General features: G+C 40.4%; 1 protein-coding gene across 1 annotated transcript in view; it reads right to left on the bottom strand.

Moving 5' to 3' along the window:
* Positions 1-4,884: 4,884 nt before the first annotated feature.
* The window catches only part of LOC111663792 (glutamate receptor ionotropic, delta-1-like), a 236,941-nt gene continuing 222,235 nt past the window's right edge, over positions 4,885-19,590 (bottom strand). Inside the window, exons 15-16 of the mRNA XM_023418119.2 lie at positions 9,434-9,674; positions 4,885-5,805 (exon numbers count right to left, since the gene is read on the bottom strand). Of these exons, the coding sequence (XP_023273887.1) occupies positions 5,374-5,805; positions 9,434-9,674 (673 nt within the window). The 3' untranslated portion in view covers positions 4,885-5,373. The remainder of the gene's footprint in view (positions 5,806-9,433; positions 9,675-19,590) is intronic.

Below are 19,590 nucleotides of genomic sequence, written 5' to 3'. Positions count from 1 at the left end.
GCAAACTGTACTCCCATCTATTCAGTGATAGAGATAATTGAAAAGAAAAGAAGCTCTGAGCTCTTAAAAGCATATTGCAAATGATATGGTGTGTTCACAGTTGTTTCTGAATCATCAAACTAATTATACTTACAGGATGTAATAAAGATGAGTTAGTAATATCTTGTTATAGACCTATTTAAGAAACATTGTTTTGATTAACGTGTTGGATTTCACAATACAAGCGAGGAGGAGTTAGGATTTAAACTATTCTAAGTTCTCTTGAGTGCAATAATATTTTTATTTTTAGGATGAGATTTTATACTTTTGTGGCTCGTTCCACATGTAGAATAACATTTGTACTAGTGGGCCCATTGGTGCTGTCACAGCCTTTGTCCAAATGTGGCTAATATGAGAATTTACTGGATTTTTTTTTTTTTTTTATTTTTTTTTTTTTGGGAAAATGGAAAAAATTGAAGTCTTGGGAAATACAGCCAGGAAACAGTTTGCGACATAGTCCCTTATAAAACTACAAATGTTGTTTTTTACACTTTGGTGTTTGTATGAGTTAAACAAATGAGATATAACATGATCATTAGTGAGCTTTAGATGTGGTACCAGAATAGCTGGTTTCCCAATTTCTCTTCTTTATGCTAAGCTAAGTTAGCTGGCTGCTGCTGAGAGTGGTATCAGTCTCCTCACCTGACTCTTGGCAAAGAAGCAAGTAAGCTTATTTCCAAAAAGGTTGAACTGTACCTTTTTAAAGACATGTAGTTGAATCGATTTATGTTTCTCAGTTATAGCTTCCCATCTGCTTTTCACGTAGTTTTAAGGAGTGAATTATTATGTTGTCTATAGATGGCTTTGTAGGTAACAGATGGGCCTTAAAGAATCTCTTCATCACCAGTGAGATACTTGGCCTTGAAGGAAGGCTGAGAGATCACATTTCAAATGATTTAAGTTGTATAAAAAATCATGGCTCTTATTTATTACAGGTCATTTTTAACAACCTTGTACAGTAGTTTATTATTTGTCCCCAGATAAAGAAAAGCTAAGAGGTTATTCTCATGCCAAGTACTAAATATGGAAATATTTCAAGTTAATGTCATTAAAATCCAAAGTTTTGAGGGCAAAAAAGGCAAAGAGCTTCCCTCTGGACAAGAAAGCGAAAGCCCTGCATGTAGTTTAAGGTATGATAGCTCAATGAATGGATAATAAGGCTGCAGAGGCAGTCTGGACAGACGGTCAGTGATCTCCCTGCAGGGAGAATAGAAGTTATTTTACAGCAGATTGCCTCACACTGCCCACACGAGCTAATTATACAGACTATTCATGCGAGTCATGTGGCAGAATTGTATAATTACAAAGTCCTTGTTCCTGTGATAATGTGCTATGTGAAAAACTGATGGAGATCTTGGTTTAACAAGTAATATGAGCCCATTAGGTGATTTTCTTTTTTTTCCCAGTGCTCAGTACATTATTTGTATTTCTACATTAAGATATTTTACTTGCACATGTTTTCACTTAACACAATTACACAATGTTTAAAAACTCGTCTTTCAAGCTGAATTTTTCAATAATCTCTTCAGATGAAAGTAATCTCAGTCGCTCCTCTGGGGTGCAAATTGAGGCAGAGCTTGTGTGTACGTGCTGTGTCTGATACGGAGGTGAAAAAGGCCATGTCATAAGATGAGTCTTGACATAACGTGGTGGCAGTGGACTGTTTGCGTTAGGCAAAAACAGGAAGTGTGTCCCTGACAGGACTCAGCTCTCAGAACAAGGTCAGTGGTTCCTTTGAGCACAGCCATGGAGACCCTACAGCTCTGCTCAGTGCCAAATCCAAGACTGGCAGGCAGGACCGCCGGACAGGAAAGGTGACGAGGTCAAATCAACAATCTCAACACACATATGAGCACAGACAGTTCTCCTAGCTCGAGTATGCTGAAGTGCATGCACACACTCAGACTTGAGGGAAGCAATTTAAAGTCCTTACTTCCTTTTTGAAGTTTCCAACTTTAGGGGCACAGTGCAGCCAAGTGGAGGCACCTTAGTTATTATTTGAAAACTTGGACAAACACCGTTCCACCGTTGCATGGAGCAGGCCAGGCTCCGGTACCAGTCAACACAGTTGAGAGGGTTTGAGATGAGATATCATGTCCTCATTGCTGCAGGACCCAGGAACTTTAATTGTGTCCTCCTGTTGAAACACTTTGCCTTCAGGTGAAAACAAGCAGATGGTGACTCCATGTGTAGTAGAGGGGGCAGGTGTTAGTCACCACTTCATCAGGCCAGCAGCGTGGGTCTGTGGCTACCATAACTCTAATGTACAGAAAAAATAGCAAACGGAACCCCCCCCCCTCCTGACTAATGCATCGCTGACTCATGCAGTCATGGGTGTGTTGATGATGGCAACACTTCTTTGTCCTTGCAATGGTTGTGATGTTGAAAGGTTTACTTCTTGAACCTGTGACAACCTCTTCTCAACTTGCAGATGCAACCCAAGTGCTTGTGTTTTCACAGCAAACAGGTTTTCTCAAAACTTCATGTCAGGAAACCAGGAAGTAAATTGTTGCATCTGTAGCAGTCACTAACACAGGAGTATAAACTTATTGTGTCTATATAGTGGAAGATGTCATGTGTATGCTGTCTTACCATAGCAATAGGACTGTAACTTGATTATTTTCATAATTGCTTAATCGCCCCATTATTTTCATGATTAACTGAATAATTGCTTCACTTCTTAAACATAAAAAACTGTGAAAAATATCACGTCACAATAATCTAAAGCCCACAGTGACATCAATAAATGTCTTGTTTTGTTCGAGCAACCGTCCAAAACCCAGAAATTCAAAATATACTTTAATGCTGCACCGAGAAAAGCAGGATTTTCTCACAAATGAAAACCCAGGACCCATCAAATATTTGAAAAATGACTTAAGCAATAGTTGCCAATTATTTTCTTGAGCGGCTGATTTAATGACTAATGATAGCAGCTCTATTGTTATAAAAGCACTGCAGTAGATCATTTCATATGAGTGAGGGTGAAAGCTTTTGTGGATACTGTGCAATGGAGACCAGGCTCTTATTGTTATCAAACAAAATCAAAGTGTCATTTGAAAATATGGAAAACCAGTTCATTACGAAAGCACAGTAGAAGACAAAGCACAAAATTACTAGCTTTTGGTCTCCAACATATAATAAACATAAATACCTGTATCATGCAGTTGGTGCACAACTTAATGGCTGCCTTCGGATGTTTTTTTGAGACCTTGATAACTGTTCTTATCCCTTCAGTAGCAGTTTCAGTAGCTTTTCAGGGATTTACTCATATTACCCTTTCTCTCATTGTTGATCGACACAGAACTGCACAAAAAGATCCCTCGGGGGGTGTGCATGTAGTCATTATTTTTATATACGTGCAGCGTTCCCATATAGGAAACCAACACAAGTGCTGTGTAATGTTCACCTACTAGATGTAAGAAAATTGAATTATATGAAAGAAAAGGTTCACTCGCTGTAGTTTATTGCAGACACAACTGACGAGTGTCTGTGCCTGAGATGTGTTTCTAATAAACTCAGCATGAAGTGACAGTGAATTGAAGTGTACATTAACCAGAGTGTATTCAGTTTTCCATCCTGACATTTCATACAGTCGTCTTTAAGAATGCTTGGTTAGCTTGGCTGACAGGTCGTAGGGGTTTGAGTTTGAAGTGACAGATAACTCTTGATCAGGTGTTGGTTCCACTGGCAGGCTGAACAGTGGGTTTGATCAAAGGTCTGGTAGCTTATAAACAGAAATCAGCTGTAAACTGTGTGTGCTCAAGAGGTCGCGGCGTAGGAAATCAGCAGGAGATTCCGGCAGTGGCTGCAGATGTTTGCTGCATTGCTTTTATTGTGGCTGTTAGTTCAGTTTTATGTGTCATTTCAATGCAAAAGTAACTTAAATACACCAAAAAGGGCTGAACAATATCATCTGAAATCTACATCACAACTGTAATTATTATATGAAATTATTTTCGTTTTCAATTTATTTGCTAATTATTTTCTTTGTTAATGGATTTGGGCTATACTTGGGCTGCAGGTGGTGTGAAGGTGGGTTATGAGTTGGCCCCATTGAAAGCAATTATTCTCCATCCCCACATGGACCATTTTGTGTTTCCCTTTTTGTGTGTGTGCTGATGGTTGTGCCAAGGTGGAACTCGTGGCAAAACTTGGAATCAAGGTGAATGATTAGTTGGTATCAGATGGATTAAATATGGGTAAAATTGTCCATATTATTGTTTTTGGGTGTTATTCTGCTTTTTCCCAGTTGTAATTGTTGGCTGAAACTGGTAAGGATGAAATTGTACCTACTTAGCATTAAAACCTAGTTAGATAAATGGACCAACAAATTTGACGAAGAGCTCACCCCTCCCTGGCAAGAATGTGTGTAAGAGCTCATTTATTTATTTTCATCAAAAATATCTGTGCAGTTTTAAACTGATTTTAAATGTTTTATACACATTTACCCAAACTATATAGTTTCCAGATGCAAAAAAACATGTTTTCTTGCACAAGCATGGTTCAGAAAATCTTCCAGCAATAGAAACTTCAGCGGGAACATACAACGAACCCAAGTCTCAATAAGTAAAAAAAAAATCATTGCAAATGGATTTCAAAAAATATTTAGAAAGTCAACATCAATTTAGACCTTTTTTTTTTTTTTTAAATGAAGCAAAAAAACTGATAGCAAGATCTAATTTACTGAAGTAATTGTAGTGGTGGAGAGTGTGATAAACATTTCAGGCTGTCATTTCCCTCCTGTTGCTCTCTAAAATACTGTTTGATGAGTGATTCCAGAGTCACAAATAACACACTTGACAGCATGACACTCATATTCTAAATATGTTTCCAGGCACACATCTGTGTTTTTGTATTATACTTTTTATTTTTTTTCATATGAAACAAATCAATTCTTCCAATGTCTTTGAAGTGTGAAATGTCTTTTTATCATGAATTCTTACAGTACATTCAGTTAATGTTAATCTGAAAGAAAACATCTTTGAACTTGGCACTTAGAAAACAACCACAAAGAATTGTCACCTTTATTCATTTAGAACAAAATTTACAAAGCCATTCAAACAGTCATTTTTTTTAATACTTTTATGTTTTTTAAACTCAACTGTTGAGAATATTCAAAATACACTTTTTAATGTTGCTTCTCTCTCTCTTTGTACTTACAAATATGTACATTAAAGTCTCAGTATCTTGTCATGTGTCGTCCCACTGACTCTTGATCACTTGTAATAAAAATCCTTTTTTAGTGTTTTATTTATATCTCTTCACACTGTTAGCACTCTGCTGAGCTCTCCACTATTCTGTTGGAGCTTGAGTGTCTGTGAATGTTCGGCGTGCTCAGATGGATGTCCCGTGGCTGGGCTCACTGGCTTCTGGGATGGGTCCTCCTGGCACTGGTTGGTAGGACATTGGCATGGGTGTCTTGACTGGGCTCTGACGGAAGAGGCCCCCGTTGGGCGCCCTGTGTTTGCAGCGGATAGAGGGCATGGTGGCACTGCTGAGGGGCAAGGGCAAGGTCCTGCCAGCGGCTGCGCCCAGTGTCCTTCCATGACCCTCCTGGAGGAAGGTGGTCACAGAGAGTGGCCGCGGCCCCCGATGGGCTGGGTAGTCCCGAGCAGACAAGGCCTCCAGGGACTGGCTGGGCTGCATGCTGCCAATGTCCAGGGCAGAGATCTCGATAGACTGGCCTGGCAGCTGCTTGTGGGCCAAGTCCTCGTCCAGGAGGCTGTTCAAACGCTGGTGGACCTGTTCCAGGTTCACCTCTTTGTCCTAAAGATAGATGGAAAGAAAGGCAGAGCCACAGAGTGCGTGTGGAATAAAAGCAGCCAAGAGAAAGGATGGTAGATAGAGGTTTTAATGGAAGGATGAATGTAATTAAGAATGTGTGATAAAGAATAAAAGTGAAAATGAATGTGCAGTGAAAGGGGTTGAAAGGTTAAAGAATGAATGGGATGAGGATAGAGAGTGAAAGAAGACAGAAAAAGATGAGTTACAATGGTTGTTTCATTATCACCATCATGACCAACTATCTTCAGTACAGGCGATGCAGTCGACTCTATCACTCGGTTTGAGAAAGTCTAAAACAACATTAGTAATCATCTAAGTTTGCTAAAATAACACACTGGATTTCTGCTTCATTCAGGAAGCCCAAACATATAAATTAAGAATATACTGGAATTTTTCAAGCAGTCGACATCAAGAGAGACATTACCTTAAAACAGTAAATTCTAAATATGGGGCTGTAAAAAGATAATGTCTCCACTTCTGAAATGAAGTTAAATGAAGATGTCTCTTCATGCAGAAGTGCTTAAATTTTCCCCATAATTAGGTGACCACACATCTGCAGGAGGTGACTCTCGCATGAAGAGCATCAGCTGTTAACAAGACACGCTCCAATGGACACACAAATCCAATGAATCTGACTTTGAGACAATAAAATTCAAATGGAATTATAGTTAAAGTCAGTTAATCTAAATTAAAGAATATTTCAAAATATTCCTCTTTCAGTTCCAGGTAAAAACATCAATGAGGAAACACAAATATGGGAGACAGGGAGAGGCCAAATAAAGAGCATATGATTGTTTATCAGACACACATTTTGCATCATATGTTACCATGCTCGCTTTTGGCTGCACCCTGCCCTCCACAAACCAACATTTTATCATCATGCACCCATTTAAGTCAAGCCACACAGAAGACCGATAAAACCAAAAAAGGCAAACAACAGAGACTATGGGGTGAGATGACAGATGAAGCATCTACAATCTACCCCTGCCCAGCCCCATGCCCCGCCCCTTCGCCTTGACACAGCCAATGACCATTCAGTACAGTACGTCAGGCCTCTCCTGACCTGTGTCAAGAGCCTTGGCCTCCTCCCAGTCTCTCTCTTTGTCTGTCCATATGTCCCGCCTCCCTTCTGGTGAAGCGCTTGTTATGTCATTATATGTCAATGGACCAGAAACCCTTTCCAGACCGTAATCCTTAGTCACCTGCTGGAGATCATAGACAATTATACATAACCAAAACGGTCCCAGACATTGACATATAATTACAATTGATTACTACTTAACTACTACTAATTACTTCAGAGTCTTTATCTCTCATGTCTGTGTGTAATTGAAACTTTCCCAGTTAAATCGGTACAAAAGACGAGCAACTGTGCTGGAAAATATCTGGTTCTTTGCTTAAAAAGCCTAAAGTGATCCTGTGTGGGGGTTTTTTGTACTACATGTCCCTAGGTGCATTTTGGTATTCTGTTAAATGATACTCCTAATGTTGGCAAAGAAACGAAAAATGTCACTGTTGTGAAAAATAATCTGCAACTTGAATAAATGTATGACTCTTTTGGTAATTTGGCAACTATGACACTGTTTTTTACACAACTGCAACGACAAAACATTCAATTCACGCTTTTAAATGGCCTTTTCTCTGTGGCAATGGCAGCTGAAGCTCATGGGTAAATTTGTTGTCTTGTTGTTGTTGCAGTGACCAACCTGTTACCAGGCAACTAGAAAATAATCTGTTAAACAATGTAACTCCCACAAATGAACAGAGGATGGAGCCTAGCAGTACCCCCTTTACAGTCTTTATGTTGAGCTAAGCTAATCATCCCTTCGCTGTGGCATCTCATTTAACTGACATTTATTGGAGTGGTATTGATCTTCTCACCTAACGCTCAGCAAGAAAGCAAATATTTCCAAAAAGTTGAACTAATCCTTTATATGGCTGATGTGTCCAGGCTTAATAGCATTTAGTCTGAAATGGCTGTCATAATGTCCACATACTATATGTTTGTGCTGTCATGATTCCAGTGATACTTAGAACAATTTGAAGTGATACTCCATCCAGATCTTTTGAATATTAAACACTTGTTCCTGCAGGCTTGAAAGGTAGTTGCAAAAAGTTTGTAGTGTGAAGAGCAGTAGCTATGATCAACTATCACAGCTGTAACAATTCTCAATTTTTAAAATAAACATACTCAGCAAAAAATAAACACAATCATTTAATCTTAAATATAGGAAAACAGTGATAAATGGTAGTCATAATTCCCCAGAGCTCAGTGTATTTAAGTCTGCTTGTTTTGTCTGTCAGAAAAGCTAAAACTTAAAGGATATTCAATTTATGTAAAACTGGGAAAAGGGAGACAGTTGTCACATTTGAGCATGAACCAGAGACTGTTTAGCCTTTTCCCTCTATTAATGAGCAGATTAAGCTGAAGTGTTTTGATAAATGTCTGTTTAGCTTTTGACATTTTTCTGCTGCAAAAAGCTGCCCTTGTTGGATGAAACTGTAGCCAAGAAAACTACAAAACTTTTAGTTACATTTCAAGCCTGAACAAGGTTAGTGTTTGATCCTCAGTAGCCTTTGGGTGGAACATTGCTAAAAAACATAACTACAAACATAATAATAATGTAGCACAAAACATGATTGTAGTCAGACAACACATCTAACACATCTTATGTTCTATAAATATTGAGTGATGTTTGTTGTGAATCTCCCATGACAGCAGTATGTGGTTATTATGAGAGCAGCTGTGCACAAAGACTGAAATAGAAATCAACAGCAGTAACTCAAACTCTTTTCTGCAGCAAAAAGTTTGATTTACTGTGAATTATTATTATTTTATTTCCAGAACGGGACTGTGTCTTAAATGGATGAGTCCTCAGTCAGTGGTTCAAGTCAAACAGGTAGGTCAAGGCTCAGATTCTTTACTATCTGCTTTTGCTCACACTTTAGTTTAGGGATCCATGTCAAGCCTTAGTTGTCTGGACGCCTCATGCAGAGGGGCTGCCCAGTCGACAGCGGCAAGATGAAGTCAGAGCTCTAAAGCATTAAGACTTGAATGGATTAGCTAAAGAGAGCTATTGTACGACTGAAGCACTTATTGACTCAGAAGTACAATTTGAATTTTACAATTCAACATTTATTTACTGCTATCATTCCAGCTGCGGTTCTCTCACATGAGCACCAGTGACTGTGACTGATCTTCAGCCCAAAATTTAGGCTATACTTTTATGCATCAGTATGAGAGAGAATCACAGTAAGTTTGTTTGAGAGAGAAGCCTCAGAGAAGTCCCTAACAAAGCACCCCAACCTCTCTCCCAACATGAGAAGGAATGAGAAGATTGATCACATGATGTCTGGACTATCGTCAGGGGCACACCTATTATAACTGGGTGTACTGCAGCTCTACTAAATCGGGGCTGGCGTCAGCGCCTGGTGGATCCATAAAGTAGAGTGTGGCAGTGGCATCTCTGGGCAGGACCGGGGGGCCCGGGGGTCTGGGTCTCGACCGGGGCCTTGGAGGGGCAGGGGGACCCGTGGTGGCAACCATGGCCCGGTTCTGGGTTAGCAGGCTTGGGCCTGGGCACTGGCCCGACGAGTTGTCAGTGGTCACCTCTTTGGGCTGCTCTCTCCGGCAGTGGTTGCTGTTCCACCAGGTCTCCAGTGCAGCCACCAGGAGGGCCAGCAGCAGCCCGGCAGCCAGGATGCAGAACACGCCGGCAAAGCTGTGGAGACGCAGTGCACGTCCCTCTGGCTGGGCATCTGCGTAGCTCTGCAGGTCACAGCGGCCTTTCTTCGGCCACCATTTCTGCTTCAGGATGTCCAAGTCACCTTTTTCCTGAAGCTCCAAAATCCTGTGGAGGAGAAAGAGTGAGTAGTTGTTTCACACACAGCAGTTGCACAGTATCATGATAACACCACAGGAAACTGGACAAAGCCTTCAATAACATTGATTCAGATCATGTTAAATGCTGGCTAATCAAATTACAAAGAAAGTGGAGGAGAGAATGGAAAATTAAATTATTTTCAAAGACAAACATAAAGGAAAATTGGAAAATCAATGTAAGGCTGCTCTGGATGACTATAATTACTCTGATAATACTGTGTCGATCATGACATAAAACTAATAAAAACATGCAGTTAATGTACTGTATTAGCATTGATTGTTAACTCAATTAAGGCCCATGGTGGGTAAAGCGCAAATAAAAACTGCAGTTTGCGCAGCAGCAGACTGTAATACGTATCACTAATGCAGTGTTGAAACAATTTCTAAATGCTAACAAGAGCTACAAGAGCAGGTCTATGTAAACAAGGCAAAGAAAAAACAAATCACTGTAAGATTAATTGGTTTCATATCAAAGTATATAAGCATGAAAACAAAGATGATCAAATACTACAGTAAGCCCATTAGCTAGTGCAGAAAGAGCTGAGAGGAATAGATAGATGTTCTGGTGGAGAATAATGACGGCTGAGTACAAACAGAGGCGAGACAGTGAATCTGTCCCATCGGAGTGGTTAGCTTTCTGTACAATCATTATTCACCTTCTTCAACAGTGACTGGCACATAGAGACTTTTGGTGCACAAATCTGCACATTCATTCAGAGCAAAGAGGCACACTCAGACATATTTACACACAGCTGTCAAAGCTGACATGAAATCATTTATACGCATTTACACTCATGAAACATCACAACTCCAGATGCCTTTAAATATTCACCATTTCTCCACACAAGTGATGTATTTAAAATCTTGGTTCACTGGTTTAAAGAAAGATCAAACCTCCACTTTCAGATGGTGTTTATGAATTTACACTTTACATGGAAGAGAGAACTTGCTGTCCTCTTTTGAAAATCACTAATATCACTCTTGTGTCTGAGGAAAAATAAGATTAACCAAAAACAAAGGACAAACAGTACGGACGGAGAATATAAAAGCATAATTCTCTGCCTACTTCTGCAAAAGGAAAAGTGATAGAATAGTAAGTCATAAAAATGTCATAGTATAGTAAGGCATAACGCGTCAAAAAACGTCATAGTATAGTAAGGCATAAAAACATCATAGTATAGTAAGGCATAAAAACATCAAAAAACGTCATTTAGTAAGGCAAAAAATCGTCATAGTATAGTAAGGCATAAAAATGTCAAAAAAAACCATAGTATTGTAAGGCATAAAAACGTCATAGTATAGTAAGGCATAAAAACGTCAAAAAAGGTCATAGTATAGTAAGGCATAAAAATGTCAAAAAAGGTCATAGTATAGTAAGGCATAACAGTGTCGTAGTACAGTAGGGCATAAAAATGTCAAAAAACGCAAGGCATGAAAATGTCATAGTATAGTAAGGCATAAAAACGTAAAAAAAAATCATATAACATTTCAAAAAATATCATAGTATAGTAGCCATAAAAAACTCAAAAAAGTCATACTATAGAAAGGCATAAAACGTCAAAAAACATTATATTAAGGTGTAACGTCAAAAAATATAGTATAGTAGCCATAAAAATGTCAAAAAACGTCATTGTATAGTAAGGCATAAAAAAAATCAAAAAACGTCATAGTATAGTAAGGCAAAAAATCTTCATAGTATAGTAAGGCATAAAAATGTCAAATGTCATAGTATAGTAGGGCATAACGCGTCAAAAAACGTCATAGTATAGTAAGGCATAAAAACATCATAGTATAGTAAGGCATAAAAATGTCATAGTATAGTAAGCCATAAAAATGTCAAAAAACGTCATAAAAAATCATAGTATAGTAAGGCATAAAAACATCATAGTATAGTAAGCAATAAAAATGTCCAAAAACGTCATAGTATAGTAAGGCACTAAACCGTCAAAAAACATCATAGTATAGTAAGGCATAATGCGTCAAAAAACATCATAGTATAGTAAGGCATAAAAACATCATAGTATAGTAGCCATAAAAAACTCAAAAAAGTCATACTATAGAAAGGCATAAAACGTCAAAAAACATTATATTAAGGTGTAACGTCAAAAAATATAGTATAGTAGCCATAAAAATGTCAAAAAACGTCATTGTATAGTAAGGCATAAAAAAAATCAAAAAACGTCATAGTATAGTAAGGCAAAAAAGATTAACCAAAGATTAACCAAAAACAAAGGACAAACAGTACGGACGGAGAATATAAAAGCATAATTCTCTGCCTACTTCTGCAAAAGGAAAAGTGATAGAATAGTAAGTCATAAAAATGTCACAGTATAGTAAGGCATAACGCGTCAAAAAACGTCATAGTATAGTAAGGCATAAAAACATCATAGTATAGTAAGCAATAAAAATGTCAAAAAACGTCATAGTATAGTAAGGCACTAAAACGTCAAAAAACATACTATAGAAAGGCATAACACGTCAAAAAATATAGTATACTAGCAATAAAAATGTCAAAAAATGTCATAGTATACTAAGGCATAACACGTCAAAAAACGTCATAGTATAGTAAGGCATAACGCGTCAAAAAACATCATAGTATAGTAAGGCATAAAAACATCAAAAAACGTCATATGGTAAGGCAAAAAATTGTCATAGTATAGTAAGGCATAAAAATGTCAAAAACGCCATAGTATAGTAAGGCATAAAAATGTCAAAAAACGCCATAGTATAGTAAGGCATAAAAGTGTCATAGTACAGTAGGGCATAAAAATGTCAAAAAACGAAAGGCATAAAAACGTCTTACTATATTAGGGAAAACATGTCAAAAAACATCATAGTATAGTAAGGCACAAGAACGTCAAAAAACGTCATAGTATAGTAGCCATAAAAATGTCAAAAAACGTCATCGTATAGTAAGGCATAAAATTGTTAAAAAACGTCATCGTATTGTAAAGCATAAAAATGTCAAAAAACGTCTTAGTATATTAAGGCATAAAAACATCATAGTATAGTAAGGCATAAAAATGTCAAAAAACGTCATAGTATAGTAGGGCAGTAAAACGTCATAGTATAGTAAGGCATAAAAATGTCAAAAGATGTCATACTATAGTAAGGCATAAAAACGTCAAAAAACGTCATACTATAAAAAGGCATAACATGTCAAAAAACATCATGGTATAATAAGCCATAAAAATGTCAAAAAACGTCAGTATAGTAAGGCATAAAAACATCATAGTAAGGCATAAAAATGTCAAAAAACGTCTGTTATGACCGCGGTCATATTATTGTAGGTGGTTTGTTGTATATGTGTGTGTGTGACCTGTGTTCCTGTTTTTTTCATTTGTATGCAAATAGGTGTGTGCCACAGCCGCGCCGTCATTGGGGGAAAGGCTCTGTACCCTGGTTGGTGATTGGCTGCATCCCTGATCACCTGGTATATAAGGAGCCAAGCTGTCCACCGGTTCACTCTCGTTCTCCTCTTCTCCCAACTGGCCACACCGTTGCAGCAATTCAGTTTTGTGTAGTTCGTTGTTTCATTGAATAGTAAGGGTGGGCTGCCAGTTTTGTTTCTCTCGTTTTTTCCTGTTTATTTGGTTAGGGAGGTGAGTTGGTTGTTATTTGTTTTCCCTTGGTTAGCTTAGTTGTTTATTTTCAAGACAGAGGGATTATGTTTATTATGTTGGCCTTAGTCCACCCTGAAGCCTAACCTAAATATTTATTTTCTATATGTTCATAAGAAACTTTTTCTTTATATTCAACTAATCTTTGTGGTGGCTACTTGGGACTTGGGGAAGATGGGGCCAATCCATGTTGTGTCCTAGGGCCCCCTTAGACTGGGGCATAACATGAATTGGGGGCTCCTCCGTCTTCTTGTCGCGCTTTGTGTCCGGGTGAGTTTCGGTGAGTAGTTTTTCTGGTTGGTAGTTTTATTTTGGTGTGTGGGGGAATTATGCAGTTTTCATTGGATGATTTTGTGACCAGTCCATCTTTGGCGAAAATTGATAAATGCAGAAAAGCAGCCCTTTTGATTGTAGCAAATTGTTATAATGTGCATGTGTCTTTTGGTGCTAGGAAGGAGGAGCTTAAGCGGTTGCTGTGTGCAGAGTTGGTGGAGCAGGGCGTCTTACCCAAACCAGCTGTTGATGCGGCTGATGCTGCTGCGGGTGAGGCGGCCAGTGACGCACCGGTGGCGGAGGTTGCTGGCACGCTCGCTGCTGGTGTGGAGCTTGGGCCGATCACAGATCCTCTTGTAGGTAACATGACCACAGAGGATCTCCGCCTAGCACTCCAAATAAAGGAGGCAGAGACCCGAAATAAACAGCTGGAGGTACAAGCCATGCATCTGCGCATCTGGGCTCCAGAGCTGGAAAAAGGAGCCCCTGTAGCCTCCACCCCGCTGCCTCTTTCTGGCCACAGTTCTGTTTCTGCTCCTGTTTTTAATATCACTAAGCACATTGCTTTAGTCCCTCCGTTTCGTGAGTCCGAAGTGGATTCGTATTTCAGCGCTTTCGAGCGGATAGCTGCTGCCCTGAGTTGGCCCAAAGAGTTCTGGTCCCTTCTCCTCCAGTGTAAGTTAGTGGGGAAAGCCCAAGAGGTCTGTGCCAGTCTGTCTATTGAAGATAGTATTGACTACAACATCTTGAAAAAGACTGTGTTGCAGGCTTATGAGCTGGTCCCCGAAGCATACCGTCAAAAATTTAGAAACAGTGAAAAAACTGCCAACCAGACTTATGTTGAGTTTGTTCGTGACCAGAGCGTTTTGTTTGACAGATGGTGCCAAGCCTGTAATATTAAAACCATGGCGGAGATGAGAGAGCTCATTCTTCTCGAGGAGTTTAAAAAGTGTTTGCCGGAACGAATTGTTGTCTATTTGAATGAACAAAAACAATCGTCTGTGACAAAAGCAGCCGTGCTGGCTGACGAGTTCATTCTGACGCACAAAAGTGTTTTTTCCACGCCGGCACCTCGCGTTTCACATGCGACATTTGAGCGCAGAAACCGATCCCCAAAGCTGATGCGTAAAAGCACGTTACCAGCTGCGGGTGAGAGCCGCGAGTGTTTTTACTGCCATGAGCCAGGCCATCTGATCGCGGCCTGTCCGACGCTTAGGAAAAAGGGACAAAACAAAAATGGTAAACCTCCCGCAGGTGTGGGTTTTATAAACTCTGCGTCCCCACCTGTAAAAGACACATTACCCAAACTAGAGGTAAACATGGAGGTTGAACCTCAGTTCAAGCCGTTCATTTCTCACGGGTTTGTTTCTATAACCGGTGAGGAATCCGGTAAAGTGCCGGTGACCATCCTCCGAGATACAGCCGCTTTTCATTCATTCATGCTAGCTAGTGTACTGCCACTCTGCGATGAAACTTCGTGCTTTTCTGATCTGCTAATGTGGGGAATTAAGATGAGGGAACTCAATGCCCCACTTCACATGGTCCATTTGCATTCACCGCTCGTGTTGGGACATGTGAAAGTTGCCGTGCTCCCACGGTTTCCGATCAGTGGCATTTCATTTATTTTAGGCAATGATTTGGCTGGAGGAAATGTGTTTCCTCTGCCCGAAGTCATTAATGATCCACTGTCTGTTGTGTCTGCTTGCTGCCCTCCCTCTGTCTCTCCTGTGGTATCTGTCCCGAATGTGTTTCCTGTGTGTGCCATTACGCGCGCACAGGCTAGAAAATTGGATGAAGTTGTGGATCTGTCAGACTCGTTTTTGGCTGCATTAGATGAGGGTGCGCCCTCCTTTTCAGTGTCTCCCACTTCCGATTGTGAAAAAAGGTACCAAAATGTGTTACTGAGTGTGTCAACGAGTGTGATTTCCTTCCTGCTGACGCAGACCTGAGTTTGAATGTGACCCGTGAAATGTTGATAAATGCACAGAAAAATGATCCGTCTCTAACTTCGTGTGTCTGTTCTCTGTTGCAGCCGCCAAGGATGACAGCAAGCCGTGTGTGTTTTTTCTGGACAACGGTGTCTTGATGAAACGGTGGAGTCCCGACTCCAGCGAGATGCGCGTTGTTAATCAGGTGGTTGTGCCCACAGACTATCGCACGCAAATTTTGAGTCTTGCACATGACTCCAGCTTACCTGGCCACCTTGGTGTTAAAAAGACATACCATCGTGTGTTGCGCAATTTCTTTTGGCCCGGGTTAAAGACTGACGTAGCGAAATATTGCCGCACATGTCATACCTGTCAAATTGTGGGAAAGCCCAATCAACCTGTTCTTCTGGCCCCCCTGCACCCGATCCCGGTGCTCGGAGAGCCCATTACCAAAAACTAAGTCCGGACATCAGTATATTTTGACTGTGATGTGCGCTGCAACGCGGTACCCTGAGGCCATCCCACTGCGCACTCTCAAAGCAAAGCTGGTTGTGAAAGTGCTCATTAAATTCTTTTCAACTTTTGGTTTGCCCAAGATTGTTCAGAGTGACCAAGGCACAAATTTCATGTCCAAACTGTTTGCACAGGTAATGAAAGAGCTAAAAGTTAAACATGTAACATCAAGTTCTTACCATCCAGAGTCCCAAGGCGCACTTGAGAGGTTCCACCAGACATTAAAATCCATGATGCGCAAATACTGCCTCGAGTCTAACAGAGAGTGGGATGAGGGCCTCCCTCTTCTGTTATTTGCTGTGCGTGAAACTCCTCAAGAATCTTTAGGTTTTAGTTCCTGTGATATGGTTTTCGGCCATACTGTGCGTGGTCCCCTTCGGCTCCTCAAAGAGAAGTGGCTGTCAGAGTTGCCAAAAACTGAGCATAATGTACTGGATTATGTCAGTTCTTTTCGTGAGCGTCTTAATCATGTGTGTCAGTTAGCCCGTGACAATTTGGCACAGAGTCAAGCTAGCATGAAGCATCGTTATGATAAGAAGTCTGTCCTCCCTGTATTCCAACCAGGGGAAAAAGTTTTGGTGCTGCTTCCGTTACCTGGGCCCAGTTTGCAGTCTCGGTTTTCAGGTCCATATACGGTGGAGAGAAAAATTAGTGACACCAACTATGTTGTTCACACACCAGACCGCTCGTTTGAGGAATTCAGAGGTACTGAGCAATTTAGAGGGTTTTTTGTCTCACTTGTCTGATTCGGCCCGTGTAGATATTACCTCTTTGATTGAGGATAACCTGTTGCTTTTCTCTGACCATCCCAGTTAAACGTCTGTCCTGTACCATGACATCGACGTGGAGGGCCACAAACCAGTTAAGCAACACGCATACAGGGTAAATCCAGCTAAACGGGCCCTGATGCAGCAGGAGGTGAGCTATCTAGTTGAGCATGGATTAGCTGTCCCCAGTACGAGGACGTGGAGCTCCCCCTGTGTTTTGGTTCCAAAACCTGACAACACCTCTCGTTTTTGTAACGACTACAGAAAAGTAAATTCAGTCACAAAACCCGACTCTTTTCCACTCCCCAGAATGGAGGACTGTATAGATCGTGTAGGCTCTGCAAAATATGTGACAAAGCTGGACCTGTTAAAAGGTTACTGGCAGGTTCCTTTAACACCACGCGCCTCAGAAATATCCGCTTTTGTCACACCCGACACCTACCTCCAGTACACCATTATGCCCTTCAGGTTGCGCAACGCTCCCGCCACTTTCCAGCGGCTAATGCAGAGGGTGTTATCTGGCGTCGAACATTGCGAAGCTTATTTAGATGATGTAGTTGCCTACTCCTCCACCTGGTCTGACCATCTCGACACATTGTCTATCATATTCAGCTGTCTTCGTGAGGCCTCTCGCACACTTAACCTTGCGAAGTGTGAGTTTGGCAAAGCCACTGTTACCTATCTAGGTAAGCTATAGGTCAGGGGCAGGTGCGTCCGTTGGCTGAAAAAGTGCAGGCTATTATTGATTTTCCGGTCCCACAGTCCAATAAAGCGCTGCGCCGTTTTCTTGGAATGTGTGGATATTATCGTGGATTTTGTAAAAACTTTTCTGCTGTGGTGGCTCCTCTCACCGGCCTCGTAAGTCCCTTGAAACCTTTTGTGTGGTCCCCCGCTTGTCAGGCTGCCTTTGAGTCTGCCAAGGCATTACTGTGAAGCGCACCCATCCTTGCTGCACCCTGCTTTACGTGACCCTTTAAACTAGAGGTTGACGCCAGCGTGTGCGGTGCGGGTGCTGTCCTCTTGCAAGAGGATAATCAGGCCATTGACCACTCTGTTTGCTACTTTTCCAGGAAGTTTAATAAGCATCAGCTTAATTACAGCACTGTTGAGAAGGAAGCTCTCGCCCCACTACTTGCCTTGCAGTACTTTGAGGTTTATCTCGGATCTAGTTCACAGCCTGTCCAAGTATATACAGATCACAACCCGTTAGTATTCCTCGCACATATGCGCAACTCTAACCAGCGTCTTATGCGCTGGTCTCTCCTTCTGCAGGATTTTAATCTGCAGATTCACCACAAGAAAGGCACAGAAAATGTGATCGCAGACGCTTTCCTCAGATCCGTAGGAATTGAACATTTGGGGGTATGTTCAATTCTTGGGTGTGGGGGTGTTATGACCGCGGTCATATTATTGTAGGTCGTTTGTTGTATATGTGTGCCCTGTGTTCCTGTTTTTTTCATTTGTAGGCAAATAGGTGTGTGCCGCAGCCGCGCCGTCATTGGGGGAAAGGCTCTGCACCCTGGTTGGTGATTGGCTGCATCCCTGATCACCTGGTATATAAGGAGCCAAGATGGCCGCCGGTTCACTCTCGTTCTCCTCTTCTCCCAACTGGCCACACCGTTGCAGCAATTCAGTTTTGTGTAGTTCGTTGTTTCATTGAATAGTAAGGGTGGGCTGCCAGTTTTGTTTCTCTCATTTTTTCCTGTTTATTTGGTTAGGGAGGTGAGTTGGTTGTTATTTGTTTTCCTTTGGTTAGCTTAGTTGTTTATTTTCAAGACAGAGGGATTATGTTTATTATGTTGGCTTTAGTCCACCCTGAAGCTCTATATGTTCATAAGAAACTTTTATGTTAATAAATCATTTTCTTTATATTCAACTAATCTTTGTGGTGGTTACTTGGGACTTGGGGAAGAAGAGGGGCATAAAAATGTCGTAGTACAGTAGGGCATAAAAATGTCAAAAAACATCAGTATAGTAAGCCATAAAAATGTCAAAAAACGTCATAGTAGAGTAAGGCATAAAAATGTCGTAGTACAGTAGGGCATAAAAATGTCGTAGTACAGTAGGGCATAAAAATGTCATAGTATAGTAAGGCACAAAAACGTCAAAAAACATCATAGTATAGTAAGGCATAACACGTCAAAAAACGTCATAGTATAGTAAGGCAAAAAATCGTCAAAAAAGGTCATAGTATAGTAAGCCATAAAAATGTCAAAAAACGTCATAGTAGAGTAAGGCATAAAAATGTCGTAGTACAGTAAGGCATAAAAATGTCAAAAAACGCAAGGCATAAAAATGTCATAGTATAGTAAGGCACAAAAACGTCAAAAAACATCATAGTATAGTAAGGCATTACACGTCAAAAAACGTCATAGTATAGTAAGGCAAAAAATCGTCAAAAAACGTCGTAGTAGAGTAAGCCATAAAAATGTCAAAAAACGTCATAGTAGAGTAAGGCATAAAAATGTCGTAGTACAGTAGGGCATAAAAATGTCAAAAAACGCAAGGCATAAAAATGTCATAGTATAGTAAGGCACAAAAACGTCAAAAAACGTAGTATAGTAAGGCATTACACGTCAAAAAACGTCATAGTATAGTAAGGCAAAAAATCGTCAAAAAAGGTCATAGTATAGTAAGGCATTACACGTCAAAAAACGTCATAGTATAGTAAGGCAAAAAATCTTCAAAAAAGGTCATAGTATAGTAAGGCATAAAATTGTCAAAAAACGTCACAGTATAGTAAGCCATAAAAATGTCAAAAAACATCATCGTATAGTAAGGCA

Source organism: Seriola lalandi, unplaced genomic scaffold, assembly GCF_002814215.2.
Source record: "Seriola lalandi dorsalis isolate HSWRI2012SDOR001 ecotype SW California unplaced genomic scaffold, Sedor1 jcf7180002054580, whole genome shotgun sequence".
Taxonomy (NCBI): Eukaryota; Metazoa; Chordata; class Actinopteri; order Carangiformes; family Carangidae; genus Seriola; species Seriola lalandi.
The sequence above is the reverse complement of the archived record's forward strand: the minus strand, read 5'-3'. Positions and strand labels throughout refer to the sequence as shown.